Source organism: Cetorhinus maximus, chromosome 10, assembly GCF_964194155.1.
Source record: "Cetorhinus maximus chromosome 10, sCetMax3.hap1.1, whole genome shotgun sequence".
Classification (NCBI taxonomy): Eukaryota; Metazoa; Chordata; class Chondrichthyes; order Lamniformes; family Cetorhinidae; genus Cetorhinus; species Cetorhinus maximus.
In genome coordinates this window covers 3463069-3480276 of record NC_135888.1, presented here as the reverse complement: position 1 = coordinate 3480276, position 17208 = coordinate 3463069, and the positions used below count along the sequence as shown (strand labels likewise).

General features: G+C 39.9%; 1 protein-coding gene across 4 annotated transcripts in view; it reads left to right on the top strand.

The window, feature by feature from the left end:
* Nucleotides 1-9097, top strand: part of strbp (spermatid perinuclear RNA binding protein) — a 182512-nt gene extending 173415 nt beyond the window's left edge. For all 4 annotated transcript variants that reach the window (XM_078549843.1, XM_078549839.1, XM_078549844.1 and 1 more), the window contains one exon: nucleotides 1970-9097. In XM_078549843.1, coding sequence (XP_078405969.1) covers nucleotides 1970-2064 — 95 coding nt within the window. In that variant the 3' untranslated portion in view covers nucleotides 2065-9097. The remainder of the gene's footprint in view (nucleotides 1-1969) is intronic.
* The last annotated feature ends 8111 nt before the right edge of the window (nucleotides 9098-17208 follow it).

Here is a 17208-nt window from a genome sequence, read left to right as displayed (position 1 = left end):
CCTGATCTGCTAATCCCTGGGCAGGTGACTCGCCTTTCCCGGCATTGTGGATCCAAGTGGGTACCAGCCAAGAATGAGTTGCAGCCGCCCTCTTACAGCAAGGACAGCAGCAGTGACGAGGAGCCAAGTTCGAAGAAGGTGGTGAAGTCCAAAGTGTGGTGGCGGGGTGGTGGAAGAGTGGGGAAGGAAGAGTGGATGAGTGAGTTGGGAGGGGAGGAAGGGGTGAGTGAGCGTTGAGGGAGGGCATGAGTGAGGGGCTGGGTGGGGAGGGGACGGGATGAGTGAGGAAGCTGATTGGGAAGGGAGTGAATGAGTGAGCAGGAGGTGGTTTGGGAAGAGGGGCTGTGGGTGAGTGAGTGTGGGGAGGGGATTTGGGAAGATGGGTGTATGGCGGGAGAGGAACTGATTACAATGTGTGTGTGGTAGGGGGAGAGAGGGGCTTCCCTGAGCCCTCTGGCACTATAGAACATGGAGAGCTTGGCTGAAACCTATGTGAATACATAAAATAATAACATTTTTAAAAAGCGCTTTTAAAAACACAGATTTTCACCTCTATATGATGTATTATATGTTGATCTATAATATGCAAATTTTAATAATTATATGCCAAATATTACTGTGCTGATTTATTGCTGTTTTGTTTTGGCTGGCATATGGCCACATTCATTTTCAAGGGCTTTTTTAAATATATATTTGATAATGGAATGTGAGCATCGCTGGCAAGGCCAGCCTTTGTTGCCCATTCTTAATTGCCCTTGAGAAGGCGGTGGTGAGCTTGGAGCCACATTGGAAAATAGTTTGCAAAGAACTGCAGTAGTCTGTCGCTTCGCTTCGCATGTGAAGGTCCAACAACGTCATGCTCTGTTGTTCATATGGACTTCATCCCGTATCATGTGCACTAACTGCCTTGAATGCTGAGGTCACCGTGGTGATTTGATACAAATACACTGGCCCACATTCTTGATGGTAATTTAAGGTAAAGGGAAAACCAATGTTTCCACCAATATGAAGGGGTCTAGACGTATATACATTTCGCTACAGATCATAAAAAGTGCCCTAATTACTTGATTCCTTGTCACACAAAAATTTCAGACCTTTCTGTCTTCGGTCACTCTCATCCCTGAGCTACATAGATTCAAAATATGACTTTTTTCAATTATAATGATTCATAAAGACCCTAGTGGCAGATGTAAAGGCAGAACCTGAAAAGCTAGTTTAAGGTTTTGTAACATTCTTGTTTAGAATATTTGCTGCGGATATTTAGGCAAATGCTCTCTATTTTCTGACCATGTCTAAAGGGAAAATTCAGAAATATTTCTCCAAATGCATTCCCCCAACTATAGCTGACTGTAATGTGCAGAACATACTTGAAAAGTTGAGACCATCTTTACTACAAGTTTTTACTGCTTTGCAAGGCAGTCTTAAATTGCATGAAAACTCATACTGTTAGCTCTTGCGATTTGCAAGACAGAAGTTTGAACAGACATGCCATTTATTGTCTTGAGTTCTATTCATTGCACAGAGAGGTTTGTTTTTGTGACCTTCAGATGAAACAAAGCTATTTCTGATATCAGGAGAACTGCTGCTCGTTGCTTCGCCAAATTCAAGCATGTTAATCGTGTTCCATAACATAGATCTGTCAGCAAGCAGTTGTACAGCTTCCAAAATGATGGCTGAGATTGTTTTATTACCTTTTTTACGTTTATTCCAAGTGACTAACCACATTGTCTGAACCCCCCCCCAGTTGCTGCAAATTTTACATTTCTCTGCTTTATTTAAAATGAGACTTTTATCAAAGTAGGAAATGCGTGGCCCAGAATTTGAATGCCTTTGATAAAGGTTGTCCCGTTTGCAATGAAAATTCCACATACAGCTAAAGGAGCAGAGAAATATAAATGCTAATGGAACAGCTTCACTGCAGTGATAATTAACGTGCAGTTTTGCTTCTCTGCTTTTTTCCTTACTGTAGGTGGTTTTTTCATTGACAATCCCTATTACCAGCCTCGGGCCATCGCACCTTTTATTATTCACTTGGGTCCTCAGGATTTCGACTCTGACTTCTAGAACCATCAGGTTGTGAGACTTGAAAACTTATTTTTGTTATGTCAGTTCGGCTGTGGGCTAGGGGAAAATGGCAGACTGTTTCAAGGCCATATATCTATCCATCCCTTGCACGAATAGCAATCTTTGGCAGTAGCTTACTTGAAATTTAGAATTTAAATGTTTAAGCCAAAATCATGAGGATTATTTATTAATGATTCCAACCATTAGAAATTTGAACTGTATAATGAAGTTGATTCTCTTTCCTATTCCTCCACTTTAACATATACAAATCCTATGCTGTTTCATTGGAGTTTGCATTTGAGACATGTATTTTGTTTTGTACTTAAGTAAAAATTGTTGTGAATTTGACTTACTTTGTCAGCTCTGCTGCTAGTCATTTACTTAATGGGTTTAACAGTTAGATTTTAAAGTGAAATGCCATTAATATGTTGCAAAACCACCAGATTTATTAGTTTTAAATATTGTGCAATATGAAAGTAACACTAAATCGATCCTTTATTTACAAAGTAATGAACATTCTCCAGTAAGGATGTATTTAAATGCTAACGACTCAGTGTTTTCCTTGAATTATTAATACAGGGTTTAAAATACAATTGTAAAATAATTTTCTAAATTTATGGTGGCTGGGCGCTGTTTAAGGTAATTGTTTAATACAATCAAAAATGTGAAAGCTGAACAAAGCCACTGGCTTCGTGTACAGCAAGATACTTGAAATCAGATCAAATATATTTGAAAGAGATGAAGTTAAGCACAAGTAGAGGAAAGCAAATTTTCATTATTAATCAACATTTTCTATAGCATGGCTGATGAATTAACACTTAATGAAATATAAAACCTATGGGATTAATATCGAAAATATGGCCAGTACTTGAAATGTGTGTTCATTAGCTTTTTTGTTACTTATAGAACTGTAATTTATACTATATCCCTTTAAACTGTTGGAACAATAAATGCCATTGGAAATGGGCAGTTATCTAATTTATTATAGCCATCTGAAAACATATACTATTTATTGATGTACACAATTAGTATCTTAATCAGTTCACTGTCGTTTTAGTTTTAGAAGTGAAATAACATTTTGTTTTTTTACGTTCAGATTTATGTAATAAATGTGACAATTGAGAACTTTTATATTTTTGTTAAACTTCACCCATGTCAGTGGTTTATTAAATCTTGCTTGTGTCTGCAGTGTCTAAGTTAAATCACAGACTTTTTCATTCTGTTGTCAATTAAATTGATGGCAAAACCATTCCTAGGTAAGTAACATCAGCAGCGACATCCCACATGTGAGTGGAAAATTATTACACAGTATTTCTTGGAAAATAGATGAGTTCTCAACAAGTCGGTATCAGATGTTGTCACCTGAAAGTAAGACATGATTGTCACTCTACACTGGAAAATTCATTTAGTGACACTGTTGACACTGCTTTTAAAAAAAAACCTGTGCCATTGGCCAGAATTCTTACCTTGATGGGTGGGCGGGCCCCACCAGCTCGGCGGCGGGTGGGCAGCCGAACTCCACTGCCGAAACGGGGCCCGCCGCCATTTTGAGTGGGCAGGCCAATTAAGGCCCTGCCCAGCAGCCTGCCCGACAGGAAGCGCTATGCTCTAAGCACTTCCTGTGTGGGGGGATGGAGAGATTCCCCATCTGTCAAAGTGCGCTCTTTCGCACATGCACGCGTTGCTCCCTGAGACTAAGTGGTGTCTCAGGGAGATCACTGACAGTGTAAAAAAACATTAAAAATATAAAAATTATTAACATGTCCCCCTCATGTGACAATGTCACATAAGATGTGACATGTTAATAAAAAGGACATAAACTTTATTAAACTTTTTAAAAACGGACATGAAACCTCATCCCGCCAGTGGATGAGGTTTCATGAATAATCTGGAGCCCGCTGGGGCTCCTGGCCTGCCCACCAGCCTTAAGGTTGGACGGGCAGGGTCTTTAATGATCTTAATTAGCCTGTCAATGGCCTTAAATTGGCCATTGACAGGTCGGCGGGCGGACAGCTGATTTCGCCCTCCGCCCGCCTTCCTCAATATTTAAATGGACCGGGATGACGTCAGGGGTTCCTCCCGACATCATCCCGCGTCATTTTCCCATCGACGAGCGGGCCCCGCCCCCAAATCGCCGACGGGAAAATTCTGGCCATTGTGTTGCTATCAGATTATCTTCCGTGTACCCCATTGCTTCTAAGACCTTATTCTGAATTATTGCATTTAGGTGCTCTCCAGTTGCCTTCAGGAACCCACTTACTGAAAAGACTTTTTTTTGCCATTTATCGTTTTTTTGTGGATTGATAATATTTCTTTAATCTTCTCCAAAATTAGTTTTCAAATTTGCAGACAGCTTCTTAAAAAAATTTTTTTACTTGCACAGTGTCACAGTGCTTCTTGTTGCATCTCAATATTTTCTGACTGGGGCTGTCTTAGGAAATTTCAGCTCAATTCTGCTCTTTCTCCCATCAGCTGATGCAAGCTTCTTATTCTAAAACTTTTTATGGTTGGAACTACAATGGTATCTGATCGTCTTCAAACCTCCAATTTTTGTTCTTGATGAATGAAAATATTCTTGGCAAATGCTTTTGCCTTTGTTCAGTTTATTCTAATTCTAAAACTTGCCAGGTGTTGTTCTTTGTATTCCCTTCATAACATTGACATTTATTGTATTCCAACAAACATTTCATGACATTCAGAAGTAGCGCCTTCACCAAAAGTGGCAAATGCAAACTACTTATTCATTGTAAATAGATCCTACAGATGAGCCACAGGTTTGTAGTTATGCCAACAGTTCAAGCAGAACCTGGGAGCATTCTGCAATTTTAGTATCAAAGGACAGTATGAACTGTCTCTTCCAGAAATAGTCAGAAGTCTGATGTATCTCTGGGTTCTGCAGTGGTGTTGATGCAATTTGTAACTAAGTGCTAATGTATGAAACTTCGCCTAACTTTCAGGTGATCTTTGGTGCAAACATCAGCATTCCAAAATAAACACCCTGACCTGTGTGCCAGTATAATTCCATTTGATGCTCATAACATATGCAATGCAGAAGAGGCCACTTAACCCAGTGGTACTCAAACTTTATTCGTTGAAGGGCCCTTTTTCAAATGGATTAGTAATCACGGAGGCCGCCATCTGAATTATAATACTCATCATATGAAAGTGCTGCATCTAAGGAGTGTTTTAATAATGCTTTTAAGAAAACAGATAATTATTTTGAGTAGCAATTTGAGGACTAAAAACCATGATGAGACATACCAGATAAACCAGAGAGAAAGGCTAAGTGTAAGTCCACTAACATTCTAGTGTCTGCCAACTGAAGTGCTTTTAATGTGGTTAAAGCTTACTCATGTACTATGTCATTATTAGACAATCAGTTCACAGATCTCAGTTTCACTTTATATATTTAACAGGCTCAAAGTAGGTATATTTTATTTTTTCTAATTCACCAACATACAAGTTTCCTTCGCTCCAATTCTATTACTCACTTGAACATGACATTCTCGAAAATACTTTACAGACTTATGCAAACCCAGTTTCTCAGTGTTATTTAATCATTCAAGGAAATTACATTTTTGCAGCATGGTGGAAGATTTAAGTAAGTCAAACTGACAGCTTTTTCCACAGTAATAAGAATCAAGCCAACAGGAGATTAAAATAAACAGAAAATGCTCAAAATATTTAGCAGGCCAGCAGCATTATAATTGTGCATGCTCACAGCATGGGTACAGATGGAATGCACCCTAATATCAAGCAGCAGCTGGCTGGCTCCCCTCCACCACCTTCCCTCCATCATCTCCCACCAACAATAAATGTGAGATTCTCTGCTGAAACCCTGGTAGGCGAGGCACTCATCACCATGAAGAAGGATGAGTATTCAGGAGTTTTGGGGCTGGATATCTTGTCAACTCTTTGTGTGGGGCAAACGTTACTGCTAATTTGTACAAACAAGTGGCTTGTCTCCTTTTCTTCTCTCGAGTTGATGATGTTGTCCAAGCTGGAATGGTGCGTAACTTAAAGGAGAACTTGCAGGTGGTGATGTTTCTATTTTATTGATCCTTAAATATTATATTCCATAGACATGGATAATTTAAGGTGCTTAGGTTTCCTTTTAGATCTCCAGAAATGTGTTACAAGTTGCTCTTCCAAGGGAGGAGATTTTGTGGTAAACAATTTGAAGCTACATGAGAAAGTTGAATGGGAATGACACTGTCCAAACTTGAGCCATGATTTAAACCATACGAAAGATTGCTGTCACTGTATTTGTAATGTTTGGTGCAAAGCTCCTTATAAGAAATTAGTAGAAGACCCCACTGATCACAAGGCATCCAATTCCCCCGCCCACCCCAGCAATTGTGGTTTTGAGACAAATGGTCTTTTTCTACTTCTCTCAAAGATCAAGGAAGACCATATCTGTAGTAATATTATCCATTAGTAAATGATTGCACATCTTTTGAAATCATTGTGTAGTATTTGCAATGTTATGCCAACTGTTTTGAGAACTTATGAATAAATTAACCACCAAATTTGTGTGTTGTGGTAAGAGTACAAAATTTGGCAGCTCCTGTGTAATTGATAGCACTTCCAAGGTTCTTTATCACCATAAGGAGCTTGTTCAATAGGACTGGTGTAAAACACTAGAGTTCGAGTGTTTTAGCCCAATGACACATTCAGAATAATGGTAAGTTAATATAGATCAGCCGGAGTAGTCAGCTTGTTCTGAGTTACTGTACTGCTGGATGGGTTTCTGCCCCTGTTCTGGATGACTACTATGCATCTTTCTTTGCTTCAAGAGCATTAATTTGCAGTGAGTCCTTTTCCTCACTGATTTGGTTGAATTGACCATTCAATTCCAGTGACAGCAAATAAAAGATGAAACCGGCAACTTAATACAAGTTTTTTGTGAAGTGTAGAGGTTTTATCTGTGGCAGAGGAGGGGAGTACATCTGCACTTGTTGAGAACCAGTTTTTCCAGAGTGTAATTGTAATAATCTTTCACTGTTCTGAAATTAATACTGGTAGCCCAAGTTTCATTTATCACCTCTTTATGTGAAATCAATTATATCATGCTAGAAATTTATTTTTTCATTGTTAATGTTTTGTTCCAACAGCAAACAATCTAAATTACATGTTAAGCTTCACTCCAGTAAAGGTAGTTGTCATATTTAAATTGCGCCATTCTCTCATTTAATTTGGTGTTATATAGCAGTTGTCCTGCGCATCGAGGACCAGAATGGATTGGAATTGTGGCAAAATTAATTTTTCCAATATACGGGTTAGCCCTTCCAAACTGTCCAAGACAAAACCAGTACATTGGTTGCATGAAATTCCAAATTGTTTTGGTTTTGGCCTGTGTGTCCATAATCCATTGCAAGCTATTACATACCACATTGTTACCATGTTGCTACAGCGTGCATTCCGGAGCAATCTGTGTGCAAAATCTGTAAATATAGAGTGGAACTACTGTAACAGGCCAGAACTGTACTGAACTGAACATAACTGTCTGAGTCAAAAATTGCTGGACTTCTATTTGAAATGTTTTGTGTTTCAGACTATCTTTCATACTGTATTTTTCTGTTGCTCTTCCACTTTATAATAATGGAACACTTCTTCATCACTATTGGCAGAAACTGACTTACCCACAGAAGTAGACCTTCTATTGGTTAGCTCAGTTGTTTGCATGGCTGATTTGTGATGCAGAGTGATACCAACAGCGCGGGTTCAATTCCTGTACTGGCTGAAGTCATTCATGAAGGCCCCGCTGTCTCAACCTTGCCCCTCGCCTGAGATGTGGTGACCCTCAGATTAAACTCACCACCAGTCATCTTTCTCTAATGAGAGAGCAGCCTTTGATCCTCTGGGACTATGGCAACTTTCATTCCTTTCATTGGAGAAAGCAGTATATGTAACAGTGGAGGTTTCTGGTCCAAGGCATTCTGTCCTCTAGGTCAAAGGAATTGGTTAGCCATTTGTATATATTATCTTCCTGTTTTTGATGTGGAAAGATGCATATGCACCAGGGTGGAAATTATTTGCAAGTCTCTTGATGAACACATGCCACAATTCTATATTGGCTGCTTTTCCTTCCAGATTTCCACATTATGCTAGTAGTGCAATTTGGAAAACTTTTATTTGCAATGTAATTTAATGTCCTATTTATTGCAAAAGTCAAGCACTGAATAAATGTTGGATCTAAATTTCTTATGTTAACGATAATCATTGATGAATTGTTTATCATTGTTCGTTCCAACTTTGTATGTAGACACATACAAGTTATATTAAAAGAATTGACCTGCCACATTTCATGTTTGCAAATGGCTTATTACAGTCATGTTTGAATACCATCAGCCATGTGTTGAATGTGTTTTGAAACTATGCCCAGTCACCTTAAACTACAGTTTATGCAATAATTTGTTAGAATTGAATACTTCTCAGTTGTAAGCTAAAGCACAATTCTAATTCAGCAATACTTCTCTCAGGGTAATGAAGGGATTTGAAATGCTGGTCATCGACTCTGGATTTTCAAAATCCCTACCAAGATGTAAATTGAATTTTCAAATGCACACAATCAGGGCAGTATAATTACCAAACTCTTCCAAAATAATTACTTTGATGTAATCAATTATTTAGCTTTCCATTTGTTTCTGCATATAATTTACAGAAAGTACTTTTAAAGCATCAAAGCTCGCCTTTTGAGGTTATTGGTAGGTGTACTCCATCAAATAAAATAAGTAAGTATTTTCGGGTAGATAAAAGCTACAGAGGAAAATTAGTCTTCATTGACAATGTATATAATTATAAATGACTACGGCTAGGAAACTACCTTGAGGTAGAAGCTTATTGACGTGTTATTAAATGTTTAGGGAATTGTGTATGAAAAGAATAAAGGCAATAACTAGGTTAATCATTATGAACATAAATGAAATGATATATAGTGTATATTTTTTTGTTGTATGCAATTTTTGTCACAAATAACTGTGCTACACAGCCAGTACTTGCATTTTGTACAATAAAATATCACAATTTAAAATTGTATTGAGTATTTTTGGAAGAACTGATAAGTAGAAGTAGATTTATGGTCAATTCTCTTATTGAATACTCTTCTGAATGAACCTTCCTCTGTGTTGATATGTTAGATATTACACATGCGAATGGAAATTTCATCTAAAAATTACTTCCATTTACATTGCATCATTCTATAAAATGCTTTCTTTGTTCAATATTTCCATAACTTTATGTTGAGGTTCACTAGAGAGATGGCGCAATTGAATTTTTGTTTTGTTGCCTTTCATAACAAAGGTTATGTTTTAGGACATAAACATAATTTTAATCTACCTTCCAAATTTTGGCTGTTCTGCTGTGGGGTGGCGTCAAGTGAAAATGAGACATCTCATCAAGTGCATGAAATATTAAAGATGCCAGTTTCAGGCTATTTTCAAAGCCTAGTGGCTAACACTGAAACACTGATATGGAGAGCTTGGAGCCAGACATTCAGCCTGCCTTCTGCCCCAAAAAGCAATGACCAAATTGGGAAAATGGAGAGAGATTTTCATGCCCTTAGAAAATATTACACTATTAAACTCATTTGTGCTGACCAAAAGAAAATGTAGGTGGCAAAGCCAATTGTGCTACAGAGTTCTAGAATGTGGAGGTTGTGCTTGTAGTTTTCCACCTAGTGAACTGAGACAGAGGGACAGTGGAATGAATGGGTCAACTCACACAAATCCTTAACTAGCTAGTAAATCCAAAGCAAGAAATAGAATAGGCACTGCATATCCTCATACTCTTCACCAGAAAGAGGTGCACAAATAACACTTCAAAAGTAAGCTTTAAAAAAGAACAAGTAAACCCACATGAAAAAATATGTAAAGAGATGATGAGTGAACACTGAGCATGCATGCAGCACAGACTTCACCTCAATACCACTCATGCTTTTGCTCAGGTTTCATTTGACTGCAACTGTACTTTTTTAATGTTCAGAGAGCCAAATCTATACCTCTGAATACTAGATGCATGCATTAGCATAATATATATACAAATCCTTAGTATCAACAGAAATCATTCCAGTCCATTGTCCAGATTTTAAATGTCCAATTTTCCCTTTAAGCTTCAAATTCAATGCATCTTCAATCAGCCACATGTATAATCTGTACATTAACTCCAGTAATAAACTCCATCTGAAAAGCCTTGTACTTCTGTCTCGAAATTTGTCCAGAAACTTGGTAACAGATTATGGTCTGCATAAACAATTGTTTCTGACAAGTTGTTTGCAACGTAAATTTCAAAACTGCTGCATTGCTAACACCAGACCCAAAGTTTCCTTTTCGATCGTTGAATATCTTCTCTGTTGTGCATTCAACTTTCGTGAAAAATACCCTTTGTTTTTCAATTCCATTTTCGCCATCTTGTAACAGTACGGCCCCAATGCCTACATCACTTGTGTAAATGGCCAACTTAAGTTTCTTGGCATAATTGGGTACTGCCAAAACTGGTGGTGTAGTCAAAACAGTCTTCAAACTGTCAAATGCCTTCTGACACTCCTGTGCCCATTGAAACTTCTTGTTCTTTTTTAATAGTTCAGTCAATGCAGTAACCACACGGCTAAAATTTGGTACAAATTTCCGGTAAAACCCACACATGTCCAGAAATCTCAAAACTTCTAATTTTGTTATAAGCACGGGGAAATCCATGATAGTCCTGACTTTCATATCTCTTGGCGCCACCCTACCATGTACAGTGGTATGGCCTAGATATATAACTTGCACTTTTGCAAATTCACTTTTGTACAAGTCCATCACCAAATGAGTTTCTTGCAATTGACAAAACAGTTCTTCCAGATGCTGTAAATGCACCTCCGATATTTGATTGAAAACTATCAAGTTGTCAAGAAAAACAGTGCAGACCTGCAATTAACTTTGTAAGTCTTTGAAATGTTGCAGGTGCATTTTTCATACCAAATGGCATGACTTAAACTGATATGGTCCATCTGGTGTCACAAAAGCCTATGTCTCCTTTGCTCTCTCTAATAACAGCTCTTGCCAATATCCTCTTAGCAAGTCAATCTTTGTGATAAATTTCGATTGTCCCACTTTCTCAATGCAATCTTCCAACCATGGTATAGGATATGAATCAACTTTTGTCACTGCATTCACCTTTCGATAGTCCACACAGTTTTTGTGTTCCATCTGGTTTCGGTACCAGTACAAAAGGCGAACTCCAGTTACAGCAACTAGACTCAATGATATCATTTTGAAGCATGAATTTGATTTCTTTCTGTACTTTTGATAACATTGCTGGATTTAATCTATAAGGATGTTGCCTTATTGAAGATACAACTCCTACACATACATCATATATAGCTAAATTTGCCCTCTCCAACTTATTCCCCCAAGTAGCTTTGTGTGACTGCAATAGCTTCCCCATATCCCTTTGACACTTGTCTGGAAGGTAACTCAATATTACATTTAAGTTTTAAGTACCCCCTCATTATCCAATTTGATTAGAGGAAAATCAATCTCAGAATCATGCATTTCTACCTCTTTCTCATTATCTACCACCACTAATACTTCCTTTTGGTCCAGTTCCTTGTTAAAGTACTTTTTAAGCATATTCACATGACACACCCTCTGCTTCTTCTATCTGGAGTATTTATTAAATAATTTACTTCACTCAGTTTCTTTTCAATCCTGTAAGGCCCACTAAACCTTGCCTTTAATGAGTCATCCAGTACTAGTAACAGAACTAACACTTTCTCCCCAGCAGCAAAGCTGAGCTGTAGTTTTCCTGTCTGCCCTCACTTTCGTCACTTGTGATATCTTTAAATATTCGCTAGCCAACTCACATTCTCTGTCCAATCTTTCTCTGAAGTTTGATACATAATCAGGAGAGCACTTTATGAATTTTGACCCACCAATTTCTCTTAAATCAATTTCAGTGGTCCCCTAACCTCATGACCATAGAATAGTTCGAAAAGACTAGAACCAGTTGATGCATTAGGAGTGTCCCCAATAGGGATGTCCCCTAATAGGTCCCTAATAACAAGAATGGAATTCTCCCATCCCAATCCTGTGGATAATCCTGACCATATGACCTCATCATAATTTTTAGAGCTGGATGCCATCTTTCCAAAGCCCCTTGTGGCTCAGGGTGGTAAGCTGTTGACTTAAATTGTTTTATTCTCAAACTGTTCATTACTTCCTTAAACAGCCGTGACATGAAATTAGGATCCTAATCTAATTGTATTTATTTGGGTGAACCATATCTTGTAAAAAATAATGTTGTTATCTCTTCCACAGTTCTCTTTGTTGTAATATTTCTCAAAGGCATCACTTCAGGAAACCTTGTAGACACATCCATTATTATCAGTGAATACTGATTTCCACTTTTAGTCTTAGTGAGAGGTCCTACACAATCAATCATGACCCTAGTAAAAGGTTCTTCAAATATTGGAATTAAAGCTGCTGGCTTAATCACTGCTTGTGGTTTCCCTATCACCTGACATGTTCATCAGAATTTGACTACATCCCTATGCAATCCAGGCCAATAAAAATGTTTTTACTTTTGCCTGTGTCTTTCTAATTCCGAAATGTCCCCCCATTGGAATTTCATGATCTACCCTGAGAATCTCATTTCTATATCCAAATGGAATTACAATCTGATGCGCCTCCCTCCAGCTTTCATTTGCTGAAACATGATAAGGCTGCCATTTTCTCAAAACATTACCCTTAAGGTAACATTCAGGAATACATTAAATCTCTGTTTCTGGGTAAGCTGCCTGACATAGCTGTTTTATTTGTGAACCCTTTTTCTGTAACTCCACTAACTGCCTGGAGTTAAACACCTCAGTCGCATTGCCGTCTGTTCTTTCCTCCTTAACAATGTTATCAAACACAGTGTCAGCTAATTGGACTTCCACACCTTTTCCCTGCCTTTGAACTTCCTGTTCTTCTTGTTTCAACCTATGAGCCTGTGATCTTGTTATCTCACATTCTGGAAACAGTCCAAGATGCTGTCTCTGCAACACTTCTGTTGAAAACACTGCTACAGGCTGCTCAACTACCAGAGAAATCACCTACATCTGTGACCCAGCTATATCATTACTCAGAATAAATTGAACCCCTGCAATGGACAATTTTTCCACTGTTCCAACAATCACTTTGCCTGTTATCCACTTACTCCTTAAATTTACTTTCCATAATGGAATAGGTTTAACATCTCCGTGAACCCCACTTATTGTTATCCGTTCCTGCAATACTCCCTCTGAACAACAAATATCACTGTCCCACAACATTAAGGATTGACTAGCCCCTGTGTCTCTTAAAATTTTAATATCTTTACCTACTCCACCCTGTACAAATGGAAAACTTCCCTTCGCATACAAAATCATTAAACATTTATGCAATCCGCTCTTCAGAATTCTCTTGGGTAAATTGTGAACACATTCCCACTTCTTTACCTATCACTGATTCTTCCTGTTTTACCTGTACACAAACCACTGGTTTTTCCTGTGCCTGAACCACAGAACTCACAGTACTTCCAGAATTTTTCTGCATCCCAATAACACCAACAGATTTTCCCTGCAATTTCCAACGCACGCATTTCGTGGGCAGGATTTTACGTCCCATGGGTGGGCGCGTGCCTGACCTGATTGGGCGTAAAATAATGTGCGTTGATGTCAGGTGAATGTCCTGACGTCATCGCACACTCAAGTGATATATCGGTTGATGGGCTCGCATGAGAGTCCCGCTGACAATTAAGGGACCTATTAACGTCATTAAAGTTTCAAATAGTGGTGATTTTTTGCTGCCTGTCCAACGTTACGGCAAATCGGTTAGATGGCCTTTGAGGAAACCTCATCCAAGGGTGGGATGAGGTTTCTGATATCAATTAAGAAAAATAAAAATGTTTTGGATGAATTTTTATTATCTAAATGTTTAGGTGAGTGAGTCCAATGTGTGGACATTTTTTCTGCATTTTTATATCCTTTATTTCTTGGTTTTAAATTCTCCAGCTCCCTGAGGCAGCTCTCTACCTTCAGGGAGCTTTCATTGCGCGTTCCCCTGCACCTGTGCTGATGTCAGCACTTGCCCTCCTCCCGCCCCCACCCCAGCTGCGCTGAGCCTTTCAGTGCGCCTTTCACACTGGCTGACTGTTAATTGGCCAGCCAGCGTGAAATCACAGTCAGGGCCGAACACGGGCACCAGGCCATTTCCTGGCCGCTCCCGGGCCCATTCACCGTGCCTGCCCAAAGACACAAAAATTCTGCGCCACGTGTCCAACTTTATTACAATGAAAATGCCCCGATTTTCAAATGAGACTTCTACCCTCAGCACCTTTTTAATCTGAAAAAAAAACTTTCTGCGAATTTCCACCTACTCCCCTTCCCTGACTACCCACCTTCCTTTCACCTTCCTACTTTCTATCCTTCTCTGATTTACACGGGTAACAAAAAAATGTTTAGTTCTATGATCTGATTCATAATCATCAGCTATCGCTACTGCTTGTCTTACAGTTTCAACCCTCTGTTCTTCCACATGAGTTCTCACTTCCGAAGGAATTGAATCTTTAAATTCTTCCAAAAGAATTACTTCTCTAAGAGCTGCATATGTCATCTCTACTTTTAATGCCTATATCCACCGGTAAAAATTACTTTGTTTTACTCTTTCAAACTCAATTCAAGTTTGCCCAGGCTATTTTCTCATGTTCCAAAATTTCTGCCTGTATGCCTCAGGAACCAACTCACATGCACTCAAAATAGGCTTTGTTACCACTTCATAGTTCACTAACATTTCTTCTGACAATGAAGTAAAAACCTCATGTGCTCTGCCCACCAACCTGGATTGTAACAACAATGTCCAGTTTTCCTGCTATGGGTACCCGCATGGGCCCCAGCTATGCCTGTCTCTTTATGGGGTATGTGGAACATTCCTTGTTCCAGTCCTACTCCGGCCCCCTCCCACAACTCTTTCTCCGGTACATCGATGATTACTTCGGTGCAGCTTCATGCTCTCGTCGGGACCTGGAAAAATTTATTAATTTTGCTTCCAATCTCCACCCCTCCATCATTTTCACATGGTCCATCTCTGACACTTCTCTTCCCTTCCTTGACCTCTCTGTCTCAATTTCTGATGATAGACTGTCCACCAATATCCATTACAAGCCTACCGACTCCCACAGCTACCTCGACTACAGCTCCTCACACCCCGCTTCCTGTAAAGACTCCATCCCATTCTCAGTTCCTTCGCCTCCGTCGCATCTGTTCTGATGACGCTACCTTCAAAAACAGCTCCTCTGACATGTCCTCCTTCTTCCTTAACCGAGGTTTTCCATCCACGGTCGTTGACAGGGCCCTCAACCGTGTCCGGCCCATATCCCACGCATCCTCCCTCACGCCTTCTCCTCCTTCCCAGAAACATGATAGGGTCCCCCTTGTCCTCACTTATCACCCCACCAGCCTCCGCATTCAAAGGATCATCCTCCGCCATTTCCGCCAACTCCAGCATGATGCCACCACCAAACACATCTTCCCTTCACCCCCCTTGACGGCATTCCGTAGGGATCGTTCCCTCCGGGACACCCTGGTCCACTCCTCCATCACCCCCTACTCCTCAACCCCCACTTATGGCACCTCCCCATGCCCACGCAGAAGATGCAACACCTGCCCCTTCACTTCCTCTCTCCTCACCGTCCAAGGGCCCAAACACTCCTTTCAAGTGAAGCAGCATTTCACTTGCATTTCCCCTAACTTAGTCTACTGCATTCATTGCTCCCAATGCGGTCTCTTCTACATTGGAGAGACCAAACGCAAACTGGGCGACCGTTTTGCGGAACACCTGCGGTCTGTCCGCAAGAAAGACCCAAACCTCCCTGTCGCTTGCCATTTTAACACTCCACCCTGTTCTCTTGCCAACATGTCTGTCCTTGGCTTGCTGCATTGTTCCAGTGAAGCCCAACGCAAACTGGAGGAACAGCACCTCATCTTCCGACTAGGCACTTTACAGCCCTCCGGGCTGAATATTGAATTCAACAACTTTAGATCTTAAACTCCCCCACCCCGTTTCTTTCCCCCCCCCCCCCCCCGCTTTTTTTTCAATAATTTATATAGATTCTTCTTTCCCCACCTATTTCCATTATTTTTAAATCTAAAACTAAAACCTCTAGTCTTTCCACCCCACCCCCACTACAGCTGTACTTTGAATATCCTGTCTTCCATTCTTAATTAGCACTTTTCTCAGACAAAGACCACCACCTTCAACACCTCTTTGACCCTTTTGTCTGTGACATCTTTTGATTATCTGCTCATCTCCACAATCATCACACCACACCCTCAATGTGTCTCTTCCCCCCCCCCCCCCCCCCCCACCTTAAACCAATTTATATTTCTCCCTTCTTCTAACTATGCTCCAGTTCTGCCGAAGGGCCATGAAGGCTCGAAACGTTAACTGATTTCTTCTCCGCCAATGCTGCCAGACTTGCTGAGTTTTTCCGGGTGGTTCTGTTTTTGTTCCAGTTTTCCTGTGGCCATTTCATCTGCTTAGCTATCTTCTCCAATGAAATAAAGAATGCTTCAACATCTCTTTCCTCAAACTTTGGAAGAGCTTGTACAAATTTAAACATCTCCCCACTGGGTTCTGATCTGGAAATAAGTCCTTCCACACCTCCTGGTGTTTCTTTTTTTAACTGCCAGCATTTTATGCTGGAATTCTCTGTCTTCCTCTTTTTCTCTTTCCTGCCTTTCTGCCTGTTCCCTTTGAAACACCCTTTCTCTTTCCTTTTCTTTTTCTGCTGCCTCTCGCTCAAGTTCCTTCATTTGCAACTGAATTTGAGCCCATTCCGATAAACCACCCCTTGGAGAAGTTGGTATTCCTTCCAATTTCAAATGCTGTGCCAAACCTTCAATTATGTCTGATTTCCTTACCCCTGCAGGTAACCCTAATTGTAACTCATCTGCCAATTCCATTAAGTTAGCTTTATTTGCCTTTTGTAAACCAACCAATGTTATAACTTCAAGTCTCAGCAGCTGCCAAAGCCAATTTGCAGTCTCACCGCTTTTTAAAAAAAAACCTCACCAACTCCTGAATTCAAAGTGCTTCTCGTACTCGTAACCTTAAGATTCACCAACTCCAAACCAATCCAGGAATT